Source organism: Ursus arctos, unplaced genomic scaffold (assembly GCF_023065955.2).
Source record: "Ursus arctos isolate Adak ecotype North America unplaced genomic scaffold, UrsArc2.0 scaffold_11, whole genome shotgun sequence".
NCBI lineage: Eukaryota > Metazoa > Chordata > Mammalia > Carnivora > Ursidae > Ursus > Ursus arctos.
In genome coordinates, this window is record NW_026622775.1 from 21569407 (window position 1) to 21596483 (window position 27077).

The 27077-nt window shown below is 35.4% G+C and overlaps 2 protein-coding genes across 17 annotated transcripts in view; one reads left to right on the forward strand and one right to left on the reverse strand.

The window, feature by feature from the left end:
- Positions 1-9178, reverse strand: part of SCLT1 (sodium channel and clathrin linker 1) — a 193736-nt gene extending 184558 nt beyond the window's left edge. For 3 of the 4 annotated variants that reach the window (XM_057310066.1, XM_057310067.1, XM_048212355.2), the window contains exons 1-2: positions 8801-9174; positions 8519-8592 (exon numbers count right to left, since the gene is read on the reverse strand). In XM_057310066.1, the coding sequence (XP_057166049.1) occupies positions 8519-8561 (43 nt within the window). In that variant the 5' untranslated portion in view covers positions 8562-8592; positions 8801-9174. Of the gene's footprint in view, positions 1-8518; positions 8593-8800 lie in introns of all 4 variants that reach the window. The other variant, XM_026499334.4, reaches the window with a different exon arrangement.
- The window catches only part of CUNH4orf33 (chromosome unknown C4orf33 homolog), a 153564-nt gene continuing 135287 nt past the window's right edge, over positions 8801-27077 (forward strand). For 4 of the 13 annotated variants that reach the window (XR_008958627.1, XM_057310068.1, XM_026499343.4 and 1 more), the window contains exons 1-6: positions 9293-9623; positions 13058-13276; positions 18057-18246; positions 22581-22641; positions 25401-25452; positions 25594-25793. Coding sequence is in view for 12 of the 13 variants with exons in the window: in XM_057310068.1 (XP_057166051.1) it covers positions 18066-18246; positions 22581-22641; positions 25401-25452; positions 25594-25793 (494 nt within the window). In the remaining variant the exon portion in view is untranslated. Of the gene's footprint in view, positions 9624-13057; positions 13277-18056; positions 18247-22580; positions 22642-25400; positions 25453-25593; positions 25794-27077 lie in introns of all 13 variants that reach the window. The other 9 variants (XM_057310070.1, XM_048212361.2, XM_048212358.2 and 6 more) reach the window with 7 other exon arrangements.

The following is a 27077-nucleotide window of genomic DNA, read 5'->3' on the forward strand; positions in this document are numbered from 1 at the left end:
GAGAACACACAGATAAATTCTTAGAATAATGACCTTTAGCATGGTTGTTGGATACAAGATCAATATACAAAAAATAATTACATTTCTATATACTGACAACAAAGTTAGAATAAAAGATATCATAATACCATACAAAAAACCAAAGTCTAGGAATAAATCAAAAAGACTTAAACAAAAGATGTGTAAGACTGTGTACAGAAAACTATGAAACATTCAGGAGAGAAATTAAAGACCAAATAAGTGGAGAGAGATACTCATGGTTTACAGGATTGAAGACATCAGTTCTCCCCAAGTTGATCTATAGGTAGACTAAATGCAAACTCAATTATCATTCCAAAAGATGATACTGCAGAAATTTAATAGCTGATTCTAAAATATAGGTGGAAACATAACAAGCTTAGCTAAGACATTCTTGCAAAGGTAGAATGGTGGAGGACTTGCTTTACCAGATATCAAGATTAATTATAAAGGTACAGTCATTTAGACAGTGTGATAGTTGTATAAAAATAAACAAAATTGACCAGTGGAAGAGAATAAAGAATACAAAGTTAAATTTATGTTCATTTAGAATATCTGAATTATGATTGAAGGGTCACTCCAGAGCAGTGAGGGGGAAAGAATAATCTTTTTAAAATTGGTTCTGGGTCAATTGGATATCCTCATAAAAAAGAAAACATTATCCATAAAAATCAATTCTAGGTGAAATGAAGATCTAACTGTGAAGGCCAAAACAAATTCTAGACAAGAATAGAATAATCTTTATAATCTTAGGGTAGGGAAAGATTTTTTAATCAGAACACAAAAAGCACTAACCATAAGTGAAAAAAACCTGATAAATTGAACCACATTAAAATTAAGAACTTTTGTTCAACAAAGAGACTTTTTTTTTTTTTTAAAGATTTTATTTATTTATTTGACAGAGAGAGAGAAAGCCAGCGAGAGAGGGAACACAAGCAGGGGGAGTGGGAGAGGAAGAAGCAGGCTCCCAGCGGAGGAGTCTGATGTGGGGCTCGATCCCAGAATGCTGGGATCAGGCCTGGGCTGAATGCAGACACTTAATGACTGAGCCACCCAGGCGCCCCAACAAAGAGACTTTTAAGAGTAAAAATATAAGACATAAACATGGAGAAGGTATTTCCAACACATATAATAGACAATGGGCGTGTATCTAGAATATACAAAAAAACTGTCAATTAAAAGGCAGACAATCCTATAGAAAAGTGGTAAGACGACATGAGAGGACACTTCACAAAAAGGTTACCCAGGGGGCTAATAAACATGGGAAAACTGCTCATTAGGCATCAGGAAAATACAAATTAAAATTACAATAAAGAGCTAAAGTTATAGAACATTGGTGACAATGTAAAATAATGAAAACTCTCCTACACTACTGGTGGGAAAGTAAATTAGTACAACTTTAAAATTAAGCATATACCTAATTCCTAAGAATATACATAACCAAAATGTGTGCACTTGAGCACCAAGGGCCATGACAAAAAATGTTGATAACAGCATTAATCTCAGTGGCCTCCAAACTGGAAACTGCAATTATCCATCAAAAGAAGAACAGTTAAATGTGATAAATTTAAAACTGGAATATTTTATAGAAACAAAAATGAACAAACTACCTCTACATACAAAAATATGGATAAATTTCAAAGACATAATGTTAAAGAAGCCAAAACAAAAGAATACACGGTTTATAATTCCATTTATATAAAGCTCAAACACAGGCAAAACTATAGTGTAAAATTGAAGACTTTAGTTATCTTCAATTACTTTTGAGGAGGAGGGAGAGATTATGATTACAAGGGGCTTCTGAGGTCCTGGAAATGTTCTATTTTTTGATCTGAGTTGTGGTTATTTGAGTTTTGAACCTTGTAATTATTCACTTAGCTTTATATTTGTTTTCTTTACTTTTCTACAGTTGTAGAAAACTACATACTTTTCTACGTATGTTATACATAACATATATACATAAAGAAATACATACTAACTATAAGAGTTTAAAAATGCATATATAATATGCACACACATAGTGTATACATTCTATGTTTGGAACTTCAGATAATAGTTTCTTCCTTGAAAGTACACACAATTCAGTGGTGAAATATGACAAATATATGTGATTCTGATAAAGAAGTAATCATAGAGTACTGATAACATAAATGGTTTTTAACTTTTTATTGAGCTTAAAAGAAATTATCCACGTTTTTATTGTTACAGAACTTTTAAGATAGTTACTTGACACATAGCACTAAAATTTTACCACATATAGGATCTGGTTTCTGCCTATTACTCTTCTTCCCTATGAGTCTCAAGAGGAGGATGGAGTTATGGCCATGAATATAATGATTTCAATGCAAACCACCTTTTCCCCCCCATGTGATATGGTTTTCAAATACGAAATAACACTAAATCTGAGTTCACAGTGATTAATATAAGTTCAGAAGTCAATGGTGGGGGAGCCTGGGTGGCTCAGTCGGTTAAGCATCTGCCTTCGGCTGAGGTCATCAGGCTCCCTGCTCCACGGGGAGTCTGCTTTTCCCCCTCCCTCTCTTGCTCCCCCACTCATGCTCTCTGTCAAATAAATAAATAAAATCTTAAAAAAAAAAAAAAAAGAAGTCAAATGTGGATTACTGAGCAAAACACATTCAATCTCCAGAGACTGACTTTAATCTGGAGAAAATGTTACTATAACTAAATTTCTCCTATTTCATTCATTGATTGATTCATTCATTCATTGATTCAACAAGTACTTATTATATTACTGTTTAATTTGCATTTTCTGGGTTACTGATGAGACTGACATTTTTCTTTTTTTTAGTAGTTCTTCAAATTTTATTTTTTATAAATGGCCTGATCATATTCTTTAACCGTTTTTCTAATAGTATGAATTTATTTTTTTGAAAGATCAAAATTTTGGATGCTAATCAATTCTCAGTTACATTTATTATAAATATATTCTCCCTTTCTGTAGCTGGGGGAGTCTTTTATTGATGATGCCTTTTGTAATATCCAAGTTTTTATCTCTAATGTACTCTTCATATATTTTTTCTTCTAGTCAAAATGTTTATATATATTGAAGAAGTCTTCCCCTATCCTGAGATCATAAAGATACCCTCTTAAATTTTTTTCTGAAAGTTTAAAGAGAATTTACTTCCTCAATCAACTTGCAGATGATTTTTCTATATATGTGGGAAAGGTATCTTTATTATTTTTTCCTTCCTTCCTTTCCTTCCTATTGGCTAAATATCCTTTTCCCACTGATTTGTATTGCTGTTCTTTCAGATAACAAGTTTCATGTACGTGTCTTTTTCTAGCTCTTCCACTAGATTTTTATTTTTTTATTTTTGAGAGAAAGAGAGAGAAAGAGTGTGCTAGTGGGGGGGGGGAAGAGGGGCAGAGGGTAAAAGAGAATCTTTTTTTTTTTTTTTTTAAGATTTTATTTATTTGACAGAGACAGCCAGCGAGAGAGGGAACACAAGCAGGGGGAGTGGGAGAGGAAGAAGCAGGCTCCTAGAGGAGGAGCCTGATGTGGGGCTTGATCGCGGAACGTTGGGATCACGCCCTGAGCTGAAGGCAGACGCTTAACGACTGCTCCACCCAGGCGCCCCGGAGAGAGAGAATCTTAAGCAGACTACACACCCAGCATGGAGCCCTGAGATCAAGACCTGAGAGCTGAAATCAAAAGCTGGACGCCTAACCAACTGAACCACCCAGGCACCCCTCTTTCACTAGATTTTAGAATCATGTTGTCAAAACTAAGTTTGGGAATGCATTAAGTCTAACCATTAATCTGTGGAAGAACTGACATATTTAATATATTCAGTGTTCTAATCCACAAATTTAACATGTTAATGGTTTCTCCATTAACCTAGGTCTTCTTTATTGTATTCAATAATTTTTTAATGCTAACTATCTTTGTATTACTGGGATGAACCCAATATGAAGACAATTGTATGTACACATACATGTACATATATACACACACACATTCATTGCTGGATTTATTAATATTTTATGTAGGATTTTTTTTTAAGAGAGGGAGGGATGGGATAGGGGGGAGGAGAAGAAAGAATCTTAAGCAGGCTCCACACCCAGTGTAGAGACTGACCCAGGGCTCAAATTCACAAACCTGAGATCATGACCTGAGCCAAAAACAAGAGTTAGACACTTAACCCACTGAGGTGCCCTTTTATGTAGGATTTTAGTTTCTACGTGCTTAAGTAAAACAGGCCTATAATTTTTTTTTTCTTGCAAGTCTCTTTGCTGGGTAGAAGTTAAGAATACAGGCACTGGACGTAGACAGCCTGGGTTCAAATCCCAGCTCAGTCACTTTTTAGTTAGGAGTTAACCTTGAGTTTGTGGTGGTACTTATCCAGAGAGCAGAGTTTTTTATCTATGGTTATTGAGCAGTTGGGTGTGAGAACTATCAAGGCAAACTGAACAACTGATCAAGGGATGAAGTATTACTGAGTATATGCTACTCAAAAAGCAGGAGTATAATCATATTAAGATTACTGATAAGAGAGGCAGATGAATTAATGGGCAATGATTACAGGCTGTATAAGAAAGCAGCAAAAACAGGCGCCTGGGTGGCTCAGTTGGTTCCGTTGGTTTTGGCTCAGGTCATGACCTCAGGGTTGTCGGACAGAGCCCCATGTCAGGCTCCATGCTCAGTGGGGAATCTGCTTGAGATTCTCTCCCTCTGCCCCTCCCCCAACTTGTGCAAATGCTCTCCCTCTCTCTCTCTCAAATGAATAAATAAATCTTTTAAAAAGAGAAAGTAGTAAAAACAAACTGGGAAAGAGTTGAGGAAAATGAAGAGTTCAAAGAATAGAAGTCTTGATGAAGCCAAAGAAGAGTTACAGTGGGAGTAAGAAACTTGTGTTTAAGATTTAAAAAGGAGGGTAACTTGAATAGGACTTCTGCTTATGTCCAAGATGAAGTACAAGGACCACCTTCCCACTCAACACAACCAAAAGCAAATATATAAATAAATGAAATAATGGTTTGCAAGACAATAGACAATGATGATGAGAGATGCAAAACAAATGAGGTAAACCCTATGATTGCTCCAGCTTACTGACTTGAGAGACTTTCCAGGCCATGGCACAAAGAGGGAATAATGCAGGCCTCAGAGACTGGCAGATTCTCTGAGTTAAGGATGTGGAGACCAAGTGAACTAGAACTGGCAAGACAAAGTATGAGAGACAAAGCTGCACAGAGAGAGAACTCTGGATATATGAAATCTGTGGAGAGTTTCTGTAAACAACAGTACAAAAAAACCCCAAAACAAAAACAACAGTACACAACAGACTACTGAGTAGCACTTTATCTATTAAAGAAATTAAGTTTATAGTTTAAAATCTTTCCACAAAGAAAACTCTAGGTCCAATTGACTTTACTGGTAAGTTCTACCAAACATTTAAGGAAGAAATAAATAATGTCAATTCTACATAAACTTTTCCAGAAAATTGAAGAAAACAAAATATTTTCCGACTAATTCTATGAGGCAAGCATTGCCTAATACCAAAACCAGGCAAAGATATTAGAACGGGGAAAAAAGGCGTTATGGACATAGAAAATTAAAATTTTATATAAACTTTTAAAAAATCAAATCTAACAATATCTAAAAGATAATACATGAATAAGAGAAGTTTATCCCAAAAAAGAGAGGTAAGGCAGGCTTAAAATATGAAGATTAATCAATGTAAGTCACCCTATTAACAAACTAAAAATGAAAAAAAATTCGAACCTCTCAATAAATGCAGAAAAAGTATTTGAAAAAAAATTCAACATCCATTCTGATAAACTCTCAGAGGACTAGGAATAAAAAGGAATATTCTCAACATTTTAAAAACAGCTACAAAAAAATCTACAGTTAGTATCATACTTAATTTTGAAAGACAGATGTTTGTACCCTAAGATCAGGAAGAAGACAAGGATGTCCACTCCAACCACTTGTGTTCAACACTGTATTGGAAGTTCTAGCCAGTACAATAAAGAAAATGAAATGAAAGGCATCCAAATTGGAAAGGAGGAAGTGAAACTGTATTGACAGATGAAAAGACAGTCTAAGGAGAAAATCTGATGAACTCTAAAAACAACCTATTAGAATAAGTGAGTTTAAAAAGGTTGCAGGTACAATGTGCCAAAAATAGATGTATTTCTATATATTAGCAATAATTCAAAAATCAAAAGTAAAAGAATAATACCATTTACAATAGTATCAAAAACAGAATACATAGGGATCAATCTATTAAAAGATGTGCAAAACCTATATATTAAAAATCACAAAATACTGCCAAAAGAAATAAAAGAATAGATACATCAATGGAGAGAATATACCTTTTCATTGTTAAGAGGACTCAATATCATTACATATGAATTCTACACATACTGATTAATAGATTCAATGCAATGCCTCTCAAACTCTCAGCATCTTTTTGAAGAAATTGACAAGCTGATTCTAAAATTCATATAGAAGTTCAATGTACCTAGGATAGCCAAAATAACTGAAAAAGAACAAATATGAAAGGCTAACATCATTTGATTCTATGACTTACTCTAAAGCTGCAATAATCAAAACACTGGAATACTGGTGCTCAAACAGATAAACAAATCAATGGAATAGAATAGAGTCCAAAAATGGATGAAAACAAGTAAGGACAAATGATTTTTTTTTAAAGATTTTATTTATTTATTCAACAGAGATACAGACAGCCAGAGAGAGAGGGAACACAAGCAGGGGGAGTGGGAGAGGAAGAAGCAGGCTCATAGCAGAAGAGCCTGATGTGGGGCTCGATCCCATAACGCCAGGATCACGCCCTGAGCTGAAGGCAGACGCTCAACCGCTGTGCCACCCAGGCGCCCCAAATGATTTTTTTAAAGATTTTATTTATTTGAGAGAGAGAGTGTATGCAAGCACAAGCAGGGGGAACGGCAGAGGAAGAAGAAACAGGTTCCCCGATGCGCAGGGAGCCTGAAGTGGGGCTTGATCCACTTGATCCCCACCACTCAAGATGGTGGCCAGTCAGTCTTCCTTACCGGGTGGCAGATATTCCCACTTCAAACCTGAGAAATAATTCTAATGCTATAGTATCATTGTAGTGCATTAATAATTTTAGATAATATAGATAGTGCACTTGACATGTACTAGAAACCATGCTTTATTTACATCATCTCATTTAATCCTTATAAACCCATGAGGGTTAGTGTGCTGTTCTTCCCATTTTACAAATGAGAAAACTGAGGCACAGAGGAGCTAAGTAACTTGCCAAAGGTCAAAGACCTGAAAAGAGATAAAGCCAGGATATGAACCTAGACAGACTGAATAGAGGTTGAGTTCTTAACCACTTGTTTATAAAGCTTCCAAAATGGAACTTACCACTTATTCCTACCTTCCCTCAGTTGCCCTCTACCTCATTCTCTTAAATTCCCTAATCAACGATCTCACTGTACTACCTCAGTTCACTTACTACCTGTATGATAATAGTCACCCAACTGCACTCTGCTATAATGCATATTCCTCATAACAGCCATACTAGGCTTTCCAAATCACAATTTGATCATGCTACTCTCAAGTGAATTCCATTCAGTGGTTCCTATAACCTGTGCAATGATCCAAACTCAACACACAGCAGACAAGGCCCTTCACTATCCAGCCCCATTCTTCCCTTTCTGCCCTGCTTGCTACTTGCCTATATAAACCACATTCCATACAAGCCAACCTTTTTGCAAGTCTTTAACAGAACTTATTCCTAATCCCCTCAACGCTACATATACTATTCTATTTGGGATACCTACACAGTTTTTTATCTAGTAAATTCATATTAGTACTTCAAGTTTTGGCCCAAATGGCATCTTCCTTGACCACAGTTAATAATAATACTTACTAGTTAATATTTATTCAGGATATTTGTTTAGTGTCAGACACTGTTATAAATCCTTTACAAATTTTAATACTCATTTAATCATTCCAACAACCCTATGAGGAAACTGAGGCAAAAGAGTTAACACTTGCTGCCACTTTAGTGTATGGAATTTATATATTTCCTTCCTCAAATTAAATTCTTGGAGAGTAGAACTGACCTCCTCACTTTTGCAGCAGCTAAACCTGTATAGAGCCTTGCACATAACTGAAACAGGAGTTCAATAAACATCTCTACAAATGGCCAAAACTGTGCCAACAGGTTCTAATGGCAGACTTGGAAACTCTTCCTGGCCATTAGCCCTCTAATTTCTCCGGAGCATGCGAAAAGCGTAACAACGATGTTTAGTGTCTAGTAGAGTGCCATGTAAGCTAAAGGAACCTTACAAGGATTTACCTACCAACGGTTCTGCTTAAGTATATACACATCCTCACACATACTACCAAGCTTTTTGTAAAGCTAACTTAAGTTTTTACAAATTTCCATGCACCAAACAGGCATTCGAAAAATAATAGTTGGTCAGCAATGACGACATTAAACCTTACATGTAAAAATTCTCAATAAAGGAATATGGAGCTTACTTTGATGTCTCAAAGTCGTTTTCTGTGGCCATTTCGATATCATTTTAGTTTGGAGCTTTCACCACCTTCATTTTCTTAAAAAAAAAAAAAAACCACACAACAATAACAACACACACACACACACACACACACACACAAAAAAAAAAAAAAAAAAAAAAAACAACCCCCCCACCCCCAACCACCAACGAAAAACCCCAGAGCTCGCTGTGCGGGAAAACAAAACTAAAGCAACGCTCCGGGGGTTGTCAAGCACTAGAGCGGTGTAATCAGCATCCTACTCACGCGGCGTCGAGAGCCCCGCCGCGCCTTCTTCTCCCGAGTCCCAGCCTAGCCCCTCGCTCAGGCAACGGACTTCAGATTTCAGTTCTGCTGGGGACCCTCCAAGTGAATTCTGTTCCACGTTCACCCGAATCCCGGCCGGTAAAACGGGGACGCGGGTGGCTTCAGGCGTCCCGCAGGTCACTTGGGGTCCTGTCGGGCCACTTAGGAGACAGCCGAAGGAGCCCGCAAGAAGCCGGATGGCGGCGTCCTTGGAGGAACGTTTGGGGTGGGGGGGATGACTCCAGGACGGCGGGGAAACCCGGGGCCAGCAGCGGAAGTCCACTCGGCCCGCCCTGCGACTTTGAAACCGGTGCCCCGGACCGCTCCTTGGAGACGGTAACGCCAGCTGCGTCATCACGTGGACGTCCACGTTTACGTCATCGCGCTTCCCGGAGTCCTTACACGCCATTGGCTATCTGTCAAGCTATGGGCGGAGCTATGAGAACCCGGATAACAGCGGGTTGAGCCACTAGCGAGGCAGCGGGTAAGCTCTCTGACGCGAGCTTTCCTGTGGTGAAGCTGGGTGGTTGTCGTGTGTGTGTTTTTAAAGAAAACTCCCAAGATGTAAACGTATGTAGGGCATCAAATACATATTTTAAATGCTCCCAGGATCTTTGATACCTAGCACTTCTGGACTGGGAGAACCTGCTGGCTAAAAGGAGTGGGTGGAAAGTAAGCAGATTTCTGCGACTGGAGGCGGAACGCAGAATGGCAGCTTCAGAGCCCACCACCAAGGCTGACCTCTGGAGGATTTTTGAGTATGGACTTGATTTCCAGAAGCTAAGTACGATCCTTCCCCTTTGGGTCTTTAGAGGAAGGAAACAGTCGTTTAAATATTTAACTATGTGTCAATAAGACATATAGTTAGGGGTACTCCAAAGATCCTGCAAATTCAGCAGTTATTTCTTTAGAGATAACTTTGCTTCCTCAAAGAAGAAAAATTTTGTAAGAAAAAAATTAAGCAAAACTTTATGTTTGGGGGTAAATGACAATTTCCAGTAATAAAAATTAATTTTGTCTGGATTTAAGCCTTATCTTAATATTGGAGGAAATTTCAACACTAGCAATAAAAATGTTAACTTGAAACTAGCCACTAGTTTTAGTGCTTTTTTAATAGATTGTGTGTTTTTATTGAAGTAATTTCACTAAACAGACATGTCAAGAGGTAGCTGCATTTGGCTTTCTCTTTAACAATTTAAGTTTTATTGTCCTGTACTCATAATGTTATATAAACGAAGTGATGTTAGCAGAATGTATTAAGAAATTTTTAAAATGTGTCCAACTGTGTCCAGTTAGGTATTTGAAGTCCTGAAGTTTTCTCCATACTCACTACTAAGAGGATGAGGTGGTCCCTTCCTCTAAAGACTGGCAATTAAATATGGAGGTATATCTAATAACCATTAAAAAGTTTAGCTTTGTGGCAGTGAAAATTGAACTTGATCTGGTTTTTGGTGGCCATAAAGTTAATACAAAAAACTTATTGGAAGGAGAAATTGAGTGGGCAAACTTCAACTCTTTTTTGAAGATCAGTGTATGACTTTCTTCATGAACTCCTCACTGACTCCCCAAGGACTTGTGTTTAAGTTCTCCTACTGTATCTGTATATTGTCATATTGTAGTTTAATTTGGCACCAAACAGTTATAAACTTAATTCTACATTTACACTAGAAGTTGATAAGATATATTAGTGTTGGTGAAAGCAAAGAGTACCTTCTGGATAGAAATGATAATTGGTCTTAGCATTGTGTAAATTAAATATCAGAAGTTGGAATTTTTATTTCTGTACTTGAACTATTTGGCATATAAGCTTTATCCTTAAGCATTCCCTCTAGTGTTGCTTGCTTTTAAAGTTTCCCTTGTGTCCTCTACCAACTTCCCCCAAGGAAGGTGCTTCTTTAATAGTTCATGCTTCTTCCTCCAGTCTCTATCATATTGCTTTGCAGTTTGCCTCCAGGTTCCATCAGAGTGCCTGGAACTCAGTGAGGGTTCAGTAAATAGCTGATGAAGGAATTAATTTAAAGAATTCAGTGAATGTGCTTGGAAAGTATCCATTAGTTAATTGAGTACAAGGAATGAGAAGTGAGAGAAAAATTACTTAGTATGTTTTTAACCATTCTTTAGCCCCAATTTCATGTTTTTATGTTCAATATATTTCTTTAATAAAGAAAACCCTTGAAAATGGATAGCTTTTACAAATATTAAGTAATATATTAAATTGACATTGAGCACCCAGTACTATGTGGAAAGCATCATGAAGAATATAAAGTTGGAAATTTAAGCTAGGGTCAAAACCATATGAAACATTTTCTGATATAATTAAATGCCATAAAAAGATTTTTAAAAAAGCTCTTAATAATTATGTTTATTTTAGGTACGCCTGGCTGGCTCAGTCAGTTGTGTCCTATTCTTGATTTCAGCTCAGGTCATGATCCAGGGCCCTGGGATCAAGCCCCACATGGGGTTCTGTGCTCAGCGTGGAGTCTGCTTGTCCCTCTCCCTCTGCTTTCCCCCTGTTTGCGCTCTCTCTCTCTCTCAAATAAATAAATAAATAAATAAAATCTTAAAAAAAAAATTACGTTTATTTTAGCCAGCAAGGAAGGATGGCCTAGAAATTGGGAGCTCTCTTTTTAAGTTTGTCTTTTTTATTATTATAATTTTTGTAATAAAAACATGATATGAAATCTACTCTCAAATTTTTAAGTGTACAGTACAGTAATCTTAACTATATGCACATTGTTCTACAACAGATCTCTAGAATTCTTCCATCTTGCCTGACTGAAACTCTGTATCTATTGAACAATAACTCCTTTATTTCCCTCTCCCACCAAAAGTGATTTTTAGAAAACGAAACTAACAGTTTTGGTAAAACAATACAAAAGCTATTTCCCCCCAAAGAAGTTTTTAAAAGTATGTTATAAGCAAAATGTATGTAGGCTGAACCATGTGAAATTGTGATTTTCTGCAATTTCATACAGTGTAGTTTAATACTTTACCTGAAAATATTTGAATAATGGCTGCCCACTAATGTAATATCTGCTCTTGCAGATCACGGGAAAATGGTGGTGACTTTACTTAAACATGTAGAATATGCACAGTATTCTCAGAGTAACTATGAAGTTCAGGTGTAGTGACTCCTTGCTGAATTAAGCCCACAGATCCTATAGACATTTTGTTAACTCTCAGCAACCAAAATACAGAATGATTCTATTATTTGGAAATATTGTAATTCTGTAAATTATTACCTTTTCTTGAGAAGTTTGAAAGTTTATGTATGGTTCTGTTATGAATTTACATTTAATCCTGTATAGAAACAATAAATTCATACTGTCTGGGTAAAAGAGACACTAAATGAAGAAAAATAGGTTGATAAGTGCTGGAAGTGCTAGGATGAGTAAGACTGAACCAACCAGAACCATGTGGTACATCTCCAGGACACTTAACCGTATCTTACGATCTCAAGGATCAGTTAGACTATTCTGCCTTGCAGTCTAGTTTTTTATAGGAAAAGCACTTAAGAAACATGCAATTTTAATGATTCCAAACAGAGAAATATTTTCTTTTTTTAAATTATTTTTTTTTAAGATTTTATTTATTTATTTGAGAGAGAGAGAGAGAGCATGAGCCCGGTGAGGGGCAGACGGAGAAACACTCTCCACAGAGCAGGGAGCCCAGTGCAGGACTCCATCCCAGGACCCTGGGATCATGACCTGAACCGAAGGCAGACGCTTAACTGACTGAGCCCCCCAGGCACCCAAGAAATATTTTCTTTCAGCAAAACTGTGTATACTTTAATAATAACAGCTAATCTTTTCTGAGTGTTTACTACATACATGCTAGGCACTGTGCTAAATATATATATACATATAGATACATTATATATATGTATCTCCACTTATAAAATCCTTTTTACAGTAATTTGCTGATGATCATAGTTGGAAAGTGCCTGAATTGAAATTTGAATCTAGGCATTCCAATGTCACAATCTTTGACCACTATGTATATGCCTCCCAGTAGTGTAATATCATTTACATTTAGGGTAATATTATTTACAGCCAGTGTAATATAATTAATTTACAGTTTTTGCTTATATTGCCAGATAGCCTTTAGTTACATTAATTATTGCTGTATGTGTTCTGTTGTAATCTTATGATTTACAGTTCATTTTCAGATTGTTACACGGTATTTGTATTACTGAATTACCCTTCCTTCTCCTTCTAGAAAAGCACTCAAACTTCAGTGGAGTGATTAAAAGTTCAGATATTCTCTGGCGGTCCTTCTACATTTTTCTTTCCTGCAAAAACTGGGAAAGTCAGCTTCGGTCTTCCAAGCCCTGCCCCAGGATGTGTAGGCAGCTGGGTGGAGCCTAAAACTGAGCCCTCTCCAGTCACCCCAGCAGAAAGCAGCGAGCTGACTGTTAAGAAGGAAAAAAGCTTCCCGGTCTGTGTTCTCTTCTTGTGTTTTCTTTTTGTTATGCATTGTTTCCTCTGTCATTACTTGCACCTTGGCCAAGTCTTATTAGCTTTTTCCTCTGGTAACTTATTTTTCAGCTGCTTCTTCTGCTGGTACAGTTTACTCCCACTTTCTGGCTGACTTCCTCATTTCTCCGTATTTTAAGTAAGTGGGCAGGGGGCAGGTAGAAGAATGTAAACTGAAAAATAATTATTGTCGGAAACTAAAGAACATTTCGTGAATAGAGGAATTTGGAAATTTTCCTTGTAAGACGTTCTGTTGAGAAAACATCTTTTCCATAACTTCCTTTTAACCTTGTGGAACATTTTTCGTCTCCTAGGCACTCAGTGCTCTGCGGTTCTGTGTTTGCTTTCTCTTCATTTCCTTCTAAAGCCCTTTCCATAGTACAGACAAGCATGAAAATAATTTAAAAATTGTGACTTTCTTTGATGAAAGAGTGATTTGAAGAATAGAGGTTAAAATGTGGAAAAACACATATTAACAATAAACATTTTTTTAAGAAAGTCTAAACAGCCAACATCAAAATTGTATTAACAGGCTGGTGATCACTTTGAATGAATATATTTCTTCAATAATATTCCCAGTATTCGTTCTGACATTTAAGATATGTTCAGCATATATAATATAGAGAAGAAGTATATCACATGCTCTGAGACATCCAGCCATAAAATGGACTTTAAAAAATATTTTTAAAATTTTTCATTTATTTCTTAATAGGAATGTGTGTCTATCATAGTATAAAATACAGGTTTTTGTTTTTTTTTTAAGTAATAACAGTTGAAAGTAAGCCTCCCTTGCTCTCTTGACTCAAGCAGATAATTCTCTCAAAGGAGGTAACTACTGCCACCACTGGTTTCTTGTATATGCTTCCTGAGATAGTATATGCATTCACAAGCATATATGCAAGTAGTCTTTTTTAATAAAATAAATTCATACTTTTTGCACCTTGCTTTTTTTCACTTAACGTATTTTAGATATATAGAGAGAGCTGCTTCACTCTTTTTTAGCAGCTGCATAGTATTTCATTGCATGATATAGGTTAAATTCCTTACCAGTCCTCTACTGATGTGTATTTAAATTGCTTATGATATTTTGTAATTGTAGACAGTGTTGCAGTGAATATCTTTATACTTATATCATTTTGAATATGTGCAGGTGTAATAACTCCTAGAACTGGAATTATTGAGTCAAAGGATATAAAGATAGATTTTTGTTTTGATAGATTTTGAGGGATTGCTCTTCACAGAGACAGTACCAGTTATGCCCCAACAATAATATGTGATTGTTTTGCAGTGTCCTCATTATCACAGCATGTTTTCAAGCTTTCCAATTGGCGAAAATACTAATTTTTTCTTTAATTTGCATTTCCATCATAAGTGAGGTTGAACATTTTGCATTTACTTTCTGTCAACTGTTTTTCCCCCTTTTTTCCATTGGGATATTGATCTTTTTCCTTACTGCTTTCTAGGAGCCCTTTAACATTTAAGAAGTTAGTTATTTGTCTGAAATACAAGTTGGAGATATTTTTTTTTACGAATTATCTTTTGATTTTGTAATGATGGGCTTTTTTTGGTGGGTGTAGGCAGACTTCTGTTTTCAGTTTTGTTATTTTTATGCAGCCAAATGTATTGCTCTTTTCTTTTGTGTCTTTTGGGTTTGGGGTTATATTTTAAAAAGCTTTTTCTACTATAAGATCATCTTTAGAAATCCATTTTTTCTTTTTTAATATGGTTTTTATGTGTAAATATTTTATTCATTCAAAACTTAGTTTGGTGTAGGGATCCAATCTTATTAAATTGGAATACAAAATGAACTGATTGATAATACACCTAGTTGGTTTAGCTACATGAGCCCTAGTTGGTAAGCTACATGAAAATCATCCCTAACACCCCATAGGCTTATACTTAATTTCCCTAACACCTGGTATGGCACCCAAAACAAGTATAAACCTTTGATAAACTAAATTGAAAGGAAGTTTCTAGATATATTACCTTAGTTACTTACCATTGTTTTGGTTGAAAGAGAATGGTACCATGAACACAGCTCATTTCTTTTGCACGAAACCTTAGAATCATGAAATTTTGGATCCAGAGACTAGGATGATTATTCACTTGACAAATAAATAATAAGTGCCTATTACTTACAGGCATTCTAGTTGGGAATGGGGAGACAATAAATGTCATGTGATGTAATGCTGTGAATCAAAACAGAGCAATGTATGGGCAGTAGAGAATGACAGGAAGTAGAGCAGGGGATGCACACTAGCACAGGTCACAAAGGACATTGACAGTTGAATTGTCTTTACTTCATATGAGCACATGTGCAAACAAAAAAAATTGAGAGATAGTGAGAATTAAGCTTCAGGAGACAGTTCTAAGTATCCCCGGGGAAGTTGAAAGGAGAATCAGTTGTTTCTGTCTGGATCTGGGTTATCTTTAGATTACATTGTAAGCTAGTGGGCAGGACTATACTTTTTAGGCTATTTTTGTTATAAATTTTATGCACGCTTGGATTAGCATGAATGTTCTTTAAGCAAATTAACAAATTTGTCATTCTAATAGGAAACTAAAGCCATTTTATGCAATTAAAGCCACAATTACATTCTACCCTTAGGCATGTCAGCCATGGCACTCCTCCCTGCTGATGGAAGTCTAGTCAATATTTTTTGCAGTAATTTCAAACACTGCTCAAAAAAATCAGGGAAAAGGGCGAGTCGAAAGTCTTGAGGTACCACTACTTTATACTCTCAACAAGGGTAGTTCTGCTTTTATATTTAATTTTTTCTTAACAGGTAAGATTACATTTTGAATTAATTTAAAACTATAAATTACACTTCACTGTGACCACAAGACCCTCCAAGTGTGCCACTTTTAGGATCAAATCACTGGATATGGTTTAATTCCATTTAGACGTAGGGATGATTGCTTGGAAGAGCTAGGAGTTGGAAATTCCTTGCTGGAAACCCACTGATTAGGATAGGGATCCTTTTAATGTGTGTGGAATTTTTGTAGATATGGAGGTTCTGTGGAGAATGAGTGAATCTGCCACTATCATCTTGATTTATTCTTATTTCTTCCTATATGCTTCAAGATGATGCTTATTAGTACCAAAATTTGGGATAGAAGTTTATCCATTTATATATGAAGAATGTGCCTTGATATTTCGACTAAAGAAAAATCAGTTTTTATTGAGGTATTTTATTCCATATAAATCAGTACTAAATTCTACAAAAAATCAATCAATTTATATGGTCTTATCACTCATTGAGCTTATTTTAATAATGAAGACTATAAGTGGCTGAATATATCCTCTTCTCAAATACTATTAGTTGCAAATGGGTTGTAACACCAGAATTATTTATTAAAATTTTTGAGGTTATCAATTAAAATTTGTTAGCATGTAGTGAAAATTAGGAAGAGCTACATACTTTAGAAAAAGGTTTTCAGAGATCTTGGATTCCTGTGTGCCACAGATCCAAATATATAATTTTGGATCTCCCAATGATTGGTACCTAGTAGGTACTCAGTATCTATTCATTGAAATAAATTTATCCAAAACTTAACAACTTTATTATTTGCAGTAAAAATAACATAAGAAGCAAGGAAATGCATTCAAAGACTAAGGGAAATTAAAATCTGGAAAGAGCATCATTACTAATCAAGATTATCTTCTGAACATGACATAAGGATCTAGTGTTTGGGGAATCTACCACTCTTAAAATAAGGTTTGCATCTCCTTGCAGATCTCTCTTTATCTGGGAAAACATGGCTTACATTTAGTTCAGTTTCATGATTTGCCAATCATGTGACCTTGGACAAATCTGTTTCTTCATTTGTAATGAGGATAGAAATAGTTCCTCTGCAAGTTTTTTTTCTGTGTGTGTGTGTGTGAAATTAAATGAGATAATGTTTATAAAATGCCTGATCCATAGTGTTTAATAAAAAAATGTAATTGTATTAATATAATGCTATGTATGCCCATTTAATCCTCAGAGAAAAAATCTAAAATCAAATACTGCTTGTATCAAATGTATTTAGTCTATTTCAAAGTTTAAATGATAAATTCTGTTCCCATTTTTCAATTAGAGAGAGGGACTAACCAAACATGTGGTCATTTAACACGTGAAATTTCAACAATGGAAGCAGCTAAGAAAATCTATACCCTGAGACCAAGGAAGACAATATTAAACTCTACTAACCTTGAAATGGTTGGAGCACCCACTGCCTAAAGCAACTCCCACCCTAAAAAGAAAGGGTTTTAACCAAAGAAACAAGTGTTAGCGGCAGTGCTTCTGCAGATTTATAGTTATTTTTTTTACCAGATTGAATTTTATTATAAAGATTTTGATTCCCAAAGGATCCAATAATTCACACACCTGCACATTTTAGAAGAAAAGACAAAAGATGGCATAGAAGCTCATAGTGTTTATAGTCATTAAATATATGAACAGTTTCTTTGGTGGACTTAATTACAGTTTTTAAAAATGATTTTGATATACTCTTTACAAGGTAACTTGAGCTGGATCTAGACTTAGTTCTAAAGCTTTTAGGATCCAATTACCTATTTTACAAAGAACTCCTGTCCATGGTTTGCTGTAACACAAATGGCCTATTGACTCTCAGAACTGTGTTCTTGTCACTCTGCTGCCTTCCTGCCTGCTATTTGGCATTGAAATTTTCATTTCATTTCCAACTAAAGGAAACATTTGTATATTGTTAAAAAGTTTGTCTTAATTTTTTTCCTTTAGAGTCTTCAGATGGATTTTAAAATTGAACACACTTGGAATGGTTTTCCAGTAAACCATGAGCCAGTGTTTGTCAGGCTGAATCCAAGTGTTGGAGGAGTGATGATGAAAGTTAGTGCTCCATTTTTCAATGATCCTCCAGCCCCACTTGGAGAACCAGGAAAACCTTTCAATGAACTGTGGGATTATGAAGGTAAGTGGAAATACTGTATTTTATTGCAAACATAAATCTCTTTATAATAACCTCTCCTAGAACTATTATTATATCTTGCTGTAAGAAAGTAAGTACTCTTCTGAGCAACTGACATGCTCAGTTTCTTCCATTCTCTACCAATCTCTCATTCTAACTTTTTCACCATCACCTATGTGACTTCAGCTATATAACTAAACAGTGAAAAATGGCAATTACAAATCCAGATTTTAAAATTGCTGCCATATTTCTTTCCTTTACTTCTGATACCTATTTTAAGAAGAGTTCAGCATTTCTTTTTTGTCTCTAAGTATCTTCAAATTGCCACTTTAACCTTGTAAACCTTCTTTGTGGAAGTTTGGGGATGCTTTACTTATTATAGAAATACTATTAACTTTAATACGAAATGTAGTTTTTATTTTATACTGGCAATTAATCTCACATGTCAAATGAAGGCTAATGGACATGCCATAAAATTACATTGTGCCAGGTTTGGTATATGATCCCCTTCTAATGTATTGTAATTAAGCTACCAAATTTATCTTTCTGAAATACCCTTTAAGATTCTATTCCTCAAACTTATCCCTGAGATAAAGTTCAAACCCTTCCTATAAACTTTCAGAGTACTCATGAATTGGGCTATCCAATTCAATCAAAAGCTCTTTTTAAATATAACGATGTTACATTAGTTTCAGGTGTACGACATAGTGATTTGACAAGTCTATACATTATGCTATGCTCACCGCGAACGTAGCTACCATCAGTCTCCATATAGCACTGTTACAGTACCATTGACTATATTCCCTATGCTGTGGCTTTTATCCCTGTGACTTATTCATTCCATGACCAGAAGACTGTATCTCCCACTCTCCTTCATCCGTGTTGCCCATCCCCCTACTCTCTTCATCCCCCACCATTCCCACCCCTGGCAACCATCAGTTTGTTCCCTGTATTTATGGGTCTGTTTCCAACTTTCGTTTACTCATTTGTTTTGTTTTCTAGATTCCACATGTAAGTGGAATCGTATGTTAACAAAAAGCTCTTGACTTCTGAAAGGCTAATGGTCTTACTATCCATGCATATTCTCACCCATGTACATTTTCTCATTCTATTCCCCCCCAATGCACTTAGTTCAAGGTCTAATATAGGTTTCATTTCTTTAGAAAAACCTTTGATAATTCCTGTAGTCCATACTAACATCTGTATAGCATGCATTTGTCAGTGTTAATTTATCATATGTAAAATGTATGTTATCTTTTACTGATACAAAGCTTGTATATATCAGCTACCTACTGGTGTAGACACTAATGTGATTTATCTACTAGAGATACTACAGACACCAAACTCAAGAAATCCTAAACTCAGCTCATCCACTTCTCTCATAAACTTGCCTCTTTCCCCAATTGCCAATCACTGTAATACATCAATTCACTAAATAGAGAAATATGAGATCTTTCCAAGATACCCTTTTCTCTCACTTTCCATATTTGGATTTATTTAGAGTCCTGTCAGCTTCACCTCCTAAAATTTTCTCTAATTTAGTATCTCCTCTTCATCCATACCATCACTACTATAGGTTAGGCCTTTATGATCTTTTACCCAGGCTAGTCAAAGCATCCTTAATAGTTGGTTTCCCTTAGGTCCATCCTTCACTTAGAAGCCAGAGTGATCTATCTAAAATGAAAATTCAAACTCATAATTCAGATCCTTACAAACCTTCTCAGGCTCTCTGTCCTCATAGGATACTTTCACCCTTCTTATTATGATCTCTATATAAGATTTTCCATGACTTAGCCATTATTCTCTTTGCAGCATTACTTCTTTGTGCATTGAAATGTTTGCCTAGGAAGACTGAACTGCTTGTAGTTCTTTAAGGACGATATTTCCTAATCATGTACATTTGATTATACTTCTCTCTCAACCTGGAATGTCCTTTCCATCATTCTTCCCCCAAATCCAACTCATCTTTCAGGGTGGAACTTAGCACCCTCTCTAGGAATCCTTCACTAAACCACTTTTTTGAGCTAAGTGTCTATTTTCTTTTTTCATGTATAGCAGCAACCTCCTTCCCTTTTGATATTTTTATTAAGAGTATCCACTTTCAGGGCACCTGGGTGGCTCAGTTGGTTAAGTGTCTGCCTTTGGCTCTGGTCATGATCCCAGGATCCTGGGATCGAGTCCTGTATCGGGCTCCCTACTCAGTGGGAGTCTGCTTCTCCCTGTCCCCCCTCCCCTCTCGTGCTCTCTCTCACTATCTCTCTCTCTCATAAATAAATAAAATCTTTATTAAAAAAAGAAAGACTATCCACTTTCATGTCCGATTAGATTGTAAGCTAATTAAGGTACTCCCAGAATTTGATACAGTGTTTAATACAGAGAAGATGCAAAAATGATCTTAAGATGATTATGCAAAATAATAATTAGAAGATGTGTTAGAGTTCTCTGGAGAAACAGGGCTGAGAGGGAGAGGGAGAGAGAGGAAAAGAAAGAAAGAGTGTGTATGTATGTGTGTAGAGAAAGAGAAAGATTAAGAAATTGACTTATGCAGTTTTGGAGGCTGGCAATTAAATAATCCGCAGGGTAGAGCAGTAGACTGGAGACCTAGGGAAGAGCTGATACTCCAATTTGAGTCTGATGGTGTGGTGGCAGAATTCCTTCATGGTCAGGGGAGGTCTGTCTTTTTTTCTGTTAAGGCCTTCAATTGATTGGATGAGACTCAGCCACATTATGGAGGGTAATCTGCTTTACTAAAAGTCTGCTGTTTTAAATGTTAAATCTCATCCATAAAATACCTTCGCAGAAACATCTAGAATAATGTTTGAACAGGTATCTGGGTACTGTGCTTAAAGTTGACACACAAAATTAAGCCTCATGGAAACATTCTAATTCATTTAGGTAAAAGACTTAGAAAGGGACAGGACTCTGAATTGTTGATGGAACTGTATCTGTATCTTAGATATTTTATTATAAAAATAACACATGGAAAACTGGAAACAACATAAATGTCTATCATAAAGGATTATGTGAATAAATTATAACATTCTATAGGAGAATACTATGCAGTAATTTAAAAGCATTGGGTTTTTATATGCTGGAAAATTTTTTTGTGAAAAAGGAAAGTTGTAGGCAAGTATGATTCCATATTTATTTTTAAAAATCCATGCAGGTAAAATAGGTTGTAGAAGGACAGAAAAGGTCTGACAGGTTTTAGAGCAAAGTGTGAAGAAAAGGACTTTGACTTTTTACTTCATATGTGTTTGTATTGTTATAATCATTTATAAGAAATATATATTACTTTCATAATTAAATAATTTTTAAAATACAACATGCTCAGAAAACTCCAGGAAGTTGTAAAGAGAAGAAAAATCACCTACCTGTATTTCTTCTATCAGAGATAACCAGTCATTTTTTGTGTGTGTATGCATACTTTGCAGACATCTAGACATAGGCACATATGCATATTCTTATTCCGTGTACATTTAGTTATTTTTCTGCAGCCTGCTTATCAAATATCATGGATATCTTACCATATCAAAAGAGATTTAACTGTATATTTGATTGTAATGACTGCGTTATAGTCTATTGCATGGAATGTATAAATTCCATAATTTATTTAACAGCTCTCCTGTATAATAGGAGTTTTATCATAGGAGATAACCATGTAGATCATTCCCAATTTTTGAGCAATACTTTGATGAATAGCATTATACTTACTTTTCCCAATTGTCTGATTATTTCATTAAGATAAATTCTTAGAAGAAGATAACTGGTTCAAAGTCTGTGTAATAACATTCATTTCTTTAAGAACCTCACCCAACACTAGGCTTTATTAATATTTCTAACAGGACAATCTGATATGGGAAAAATTGATGATATATTTTCTATGTATTTCTTCTTCCAAGCAATGTGTATTTATTTGCTTTTCCCCTTTTCCTATGAGGATAGAATTATGGTTAAAAATAATGAGTTACCATATGATAGCATGGAGGACATTAGGAGAAGGAAGGGAAAAATGAAAGGGGGGAAATGAGAAGGGGAGAAGAACCAGGAGAGACTGTGGACTCCGGGAAACAAACTGAGGGTTTCAGAGGGGAGAGGGTGGGGGATGGGTTAGCCCGGTGATGGGTATTAAGGAGGGCACGTATTGCAATGAGCACCGGGTGTTATATGCAAACAGTGAAATCATGGAACACTACATCAAAAACTAATGATGTACTGTATGATAACTAACATAATAAAATTTAAAAAATGAGTTAATTCATTTTATATTCTAAAAAATTATTTATTATTGAAGTAAAATTGAATTTCTTGGTATGTCTTATCTCTGTTTTCAAAAGTTGTGGAAGCATTTTTCTTGAATGACATAACCGAACAGTATTTAGAAGTTGAACTTTGTCCGTAAGTATAAAATTTTTTCTCACTATTACATAATTTGAATACAGTTAATTTCTAGTTATAAATTATATGGTTCATGGTAAAATCTCAACCAAAAGGAAGAATGCTAATCTGATTGTATATAATTCTTTATTTTCAAGTAAACATAAAACATATTTTATAAATGCTTGAAAGTATTACAATGATATGGGGCGCCTGGGTGGCTCAGTCGTTAAGCATCTGCCTTCGTGGCTCAGGGTGTGATCCCAGGGTTCTGGGATTGAGCCCCACATCAGGCTCCCCCACTGGGAGCCTGCTTCTTCCTCTCCCACTCCCCCTCCCTGTGTTCCCTCTCTCGCTGGCTGTCTCTCTCTCTCTGTCAAATAAATAAATAAAATCTTAAAAAAAAAAGAAAGTATTACATTGATATTATTTTCAATTCACTAATGTGGCTGGTTTTCTAATAAATTGAAAGATTTTTTGTTAAATGAAAAATCATTATAAATAACAGAAACTTTCTCTTACTCTTCTGAAATTTGCATCATTATGTATTGGCTATTCAGAAATAAAGGGAGATACAGATACAATGAATTGAACTAGTTTCTTTTAGAGAATTTCTTTTTTTTTTTTTTTGAAAGATTTTATTTATTTATGTGACAGAGAGACAGCCAGCGAGAGAGGGAACACAGCAGGGGAGTGGGAGAGGAAGAAGCAGGCTCCCAGCGGAGAAGCCCGATGTGGGATGTGGGACTCAATCCCAGAACACCAGGATCACGCCCTGAGCTGAAGGCAGACGCTTAACGACTGCGCTACCCAGGCGCCCCTCTTTTAGGGAATTTCTTAAACAACTAGATTAAACTTGAATTTTATGTATTATATAATTATATATTTATGTATTCTTTCCTTTATTCATCATTCATTTATTGAGTGTATACTATGTCACTTTGTATTCAGTGTCAGGGATAAAAATTAAATCACACTGTTTTTTTTAGATTTAATAAAGATATTAACCTTGGACTCTTGTTCAAATTTAAACAGTCCTTTGGGAACCCTCTTTACCTTGTTGGCAGTTTTTTCCTATATGTCTGAAAAAGTAAATTTATGCCTACCTATCATCTACATGATAACAAATTTTAAATTAGTAAAATATTGATTAATGAAATATTTCTTTGTATTGCCATTATTCATTTTAAGTGACCTTTAACTACCTCTCAGTATCTAATATCCAGTAGCCTCTGTCCCTTTGTAGGGTGGGCAGAGTCCCAAACAGTTGATTTAAATGAGATTTTAGATATCATTTTCTTTTCCCTTAGTTTGATTTCTTGCTAATTCTAATGTGAAAAACATAGCTGTTCACAATTATATTTTTGAGAATAATCATATATCTTTGTGTGTTACCTTTTAACTAACATGCCAGAATCTTTTATTGCAAAATATGATTTAACTGTAAGAAAACTTCAGCTGTTGTATGATTATTTTCATCATACAGGTGAGAAAGCTAAGGCAAATAGGTTTATAACTTATCTAGAAAGCAGTTAAGAACTTGGATATGCTAGAATTCTAGTTTTATCCTTAGTTTTAATTTTATTAGATGATAATATCAGTTTGTTTTCACGAGTGATGACTTAGTAGTAGATGGATAGAATAATTAGATTCTCTTTTATTTTAAAATAATATGATAACCATTATGTATAAAATTAATAATTACAAAATATATTTTTAAGTTAAATTATTAGTAAGTTAAAAAATCCATAGAGTAGTTTGGTTTCATATATTACGGGACAGTTAATAATCAAGAATCATGGTTTTGCTTCAGGCAATCAACTCCTGTGACAGTTAATTAACTTCTGGGAAAGCAACATGAAGAATATTGTTGTTTTAATTTGCAAGGACTTTTATTCCTCTTAGGATATTCTTAAAGTTGCATAGTAATAATAAAAATAAGCAGAGAACTTGTAAATAATACTTGTCTTCTGTTGGAATAGTTTATTGAAGGGAAATCCTCCCTGAAAAGCTCACAACATACCATCTGAGGAGATATATCTAGTCTTTTCCACTGACAGTAAATTTGCTTCATCTAACTACTTGAAAATCCTTTGTTTCTTACTGACCTGGCTAATCCCAATTATGCTCTCTTAATAGAATTACATCTGAGGATATATTTTGTTTATCTTTGAAAATGTGTCATCAGTGTCTGAAACTAATGGTAAAAAGCAGGAAAATACAAGAGGCAGGCAGGTCGAGGACAGTTGTGCAAGAGCATAGATACAAATTAAAATCTTCAGCCTGTTCACTTGTATTAGACAATCTGTGTTTTTATTTCTACCTTCCTAATGAGCTTCAAGATAGTTTTCTTACAGAAATAACCTTTAGTAAAGTTGTTGGATTCAGACTTAGAAATTGGTTCCAGCTTCCCTTAGGGTACTTTAGTTTTCGAAATGGGTTTTATTATGCGCACCAAGTATCCCCCCACCCCTTTTTCATACTGTGTACCATCTAACCAGTTGAAGTATTTTATATAATTTCTTATTTACAGACTATAAAAAGCAGTTTGGACATGTGTAAGCTTTATGCATTTGACTGCAGTTGTCTGAAAAATGATAAACAGAGATATTTCTAAGTAACTGAACACACTGGTTCTCCCTGTAATTATCCAATATACATATTGCATCTTTTAATTATTTGGAAATTTAGTTATAAGGACATATTGAATAAATGAAGGAAAGTAAAGAAAATAACATTTGTTTCTTTCAAACACTCATGACAAATTTTAATTTTGACAGTCATGGACAACATTTGGTGCTCTTACTCTCTGGAAGAAGAAATGTGTGGAAAGTAAGTAAATAAAAATATTAGATAAAATCCTTAAATGTAATCTTTAAGATATATATGTCATATGCAAAAGATATATATATCTTATAAAGTGTTTAAAGTATAAATCTGAATTTACCTTTTGTGTTTCACATGTTTCTGTAGCAAGAACTTGCTCTGTCATACAAAGTGTCTAGAGGGGAGAAAAAGTGGGAAGGCAGAGCTTATCTTCCTTGGAGTTATTTTCCACCAAATGTGACAAGATTCAATTCATTTGCAATTCATGGATCAAAAGATAAAAGAAACTATGAAGCACTTTACCCAGTACCTCAACATGAACTGCAACAAGGACAAAAACCTGATTTGTAAGTAGAAAATAAATGAAGATAGGTTCCAACTCTGAGTTTTTGGAAACTAATTTTGGGTAGAACAGTAGTAACATTTTTGACTCCAAGAAAACATGTGTACGAATACCTAGTAGAGTCATGTGTTCCCTGATGGTCCTAAATACTTGACAGCCTGACTTTGGAGAGACATAGTCTCTCTTACTGCTGTCAGTAGAGCGCTTATATTTCCATAGTGGTATGAGAAAAGTCTTGCTTAGTGAGTATTGCAACAGCAAGTATCAAAGTATGGTTGCACATTCATTTATGATCCCTTTCAGAGTTAAATGGCCAGAGAGATCTGTGTTTTCTGATATGAGTAAAGGGTTAATAAATTCTTTCTTGTTGTTTTGAGAATGTGACCTTCAGTTAACTCTCTAGCTCTCTTCCCCTGGTAACCTCATAAGGATAAAAATGTCAACTGTATTTCTAGGCAACTTTGCCTGTCATAATAATGACCCTTAATTGGTAAATTGATTCTGATCTGAGAGGAATTATGAATAAACTCTGAATACCCCTAATAGGGGGCACATGGCTTTGGGATTTCCTTTTAGCAGTCTTGTTTCCCATGGGGATGCTAGAAACTGTGCCTGTGGAGTTATTATTACAAGAGATATTGGCTCCTGTGGGGCAGCAAGCATGTAAGCTAAGGTATCTCCTACACTTTCTCATTTTGAGTCTTAGCTCTTTGCACCTGAAGCTGTCACTTAAGGAGACTGTGGCTCCTGGCCAGCCTTATAAGTGCTTCATGGACTGCTATAAACACTATAAAGGCAGATGCTGCACTGAGGCAAGCTAAGATTCCTGGTCTGTATCTCTCTGGGTATACTTGGTGTGGCCGAGTCTGGTGAGATTGTATGTTTAGAAGAGCCTAACAGAGATATCCTGGTGGGCTTTGTACCATGGTAGACTGACTTTCCTGCCTTTTTACCCTTAGAAAGTGCTATACTGTCTTCCTTCTCCCTGTTAACTTTCTCCTTCCTGTCATGCTCTTCCTTCAGTCACTTTGCCTTTATCTTCTCTAGCCTATTCCTTTATTCCGTTGACACACATTTCCCTTCGCTTTTGTCCCCAGTCCTGACCCCTTTTCTTATCCTCCCCTGTTGCCTTTCTCTTCTTGCTGCCTCTTATCCATCTCCGTTATTTCTCTAACCTCTTTTTTTATTTTAATTTTGAAAAATTGAAGTGTAGTTAATACACAATGTTACATTAGTTGCAGGTGTACAACATGATTCAAAAATCTTTTTTTTTTTTTATGTTATGTGA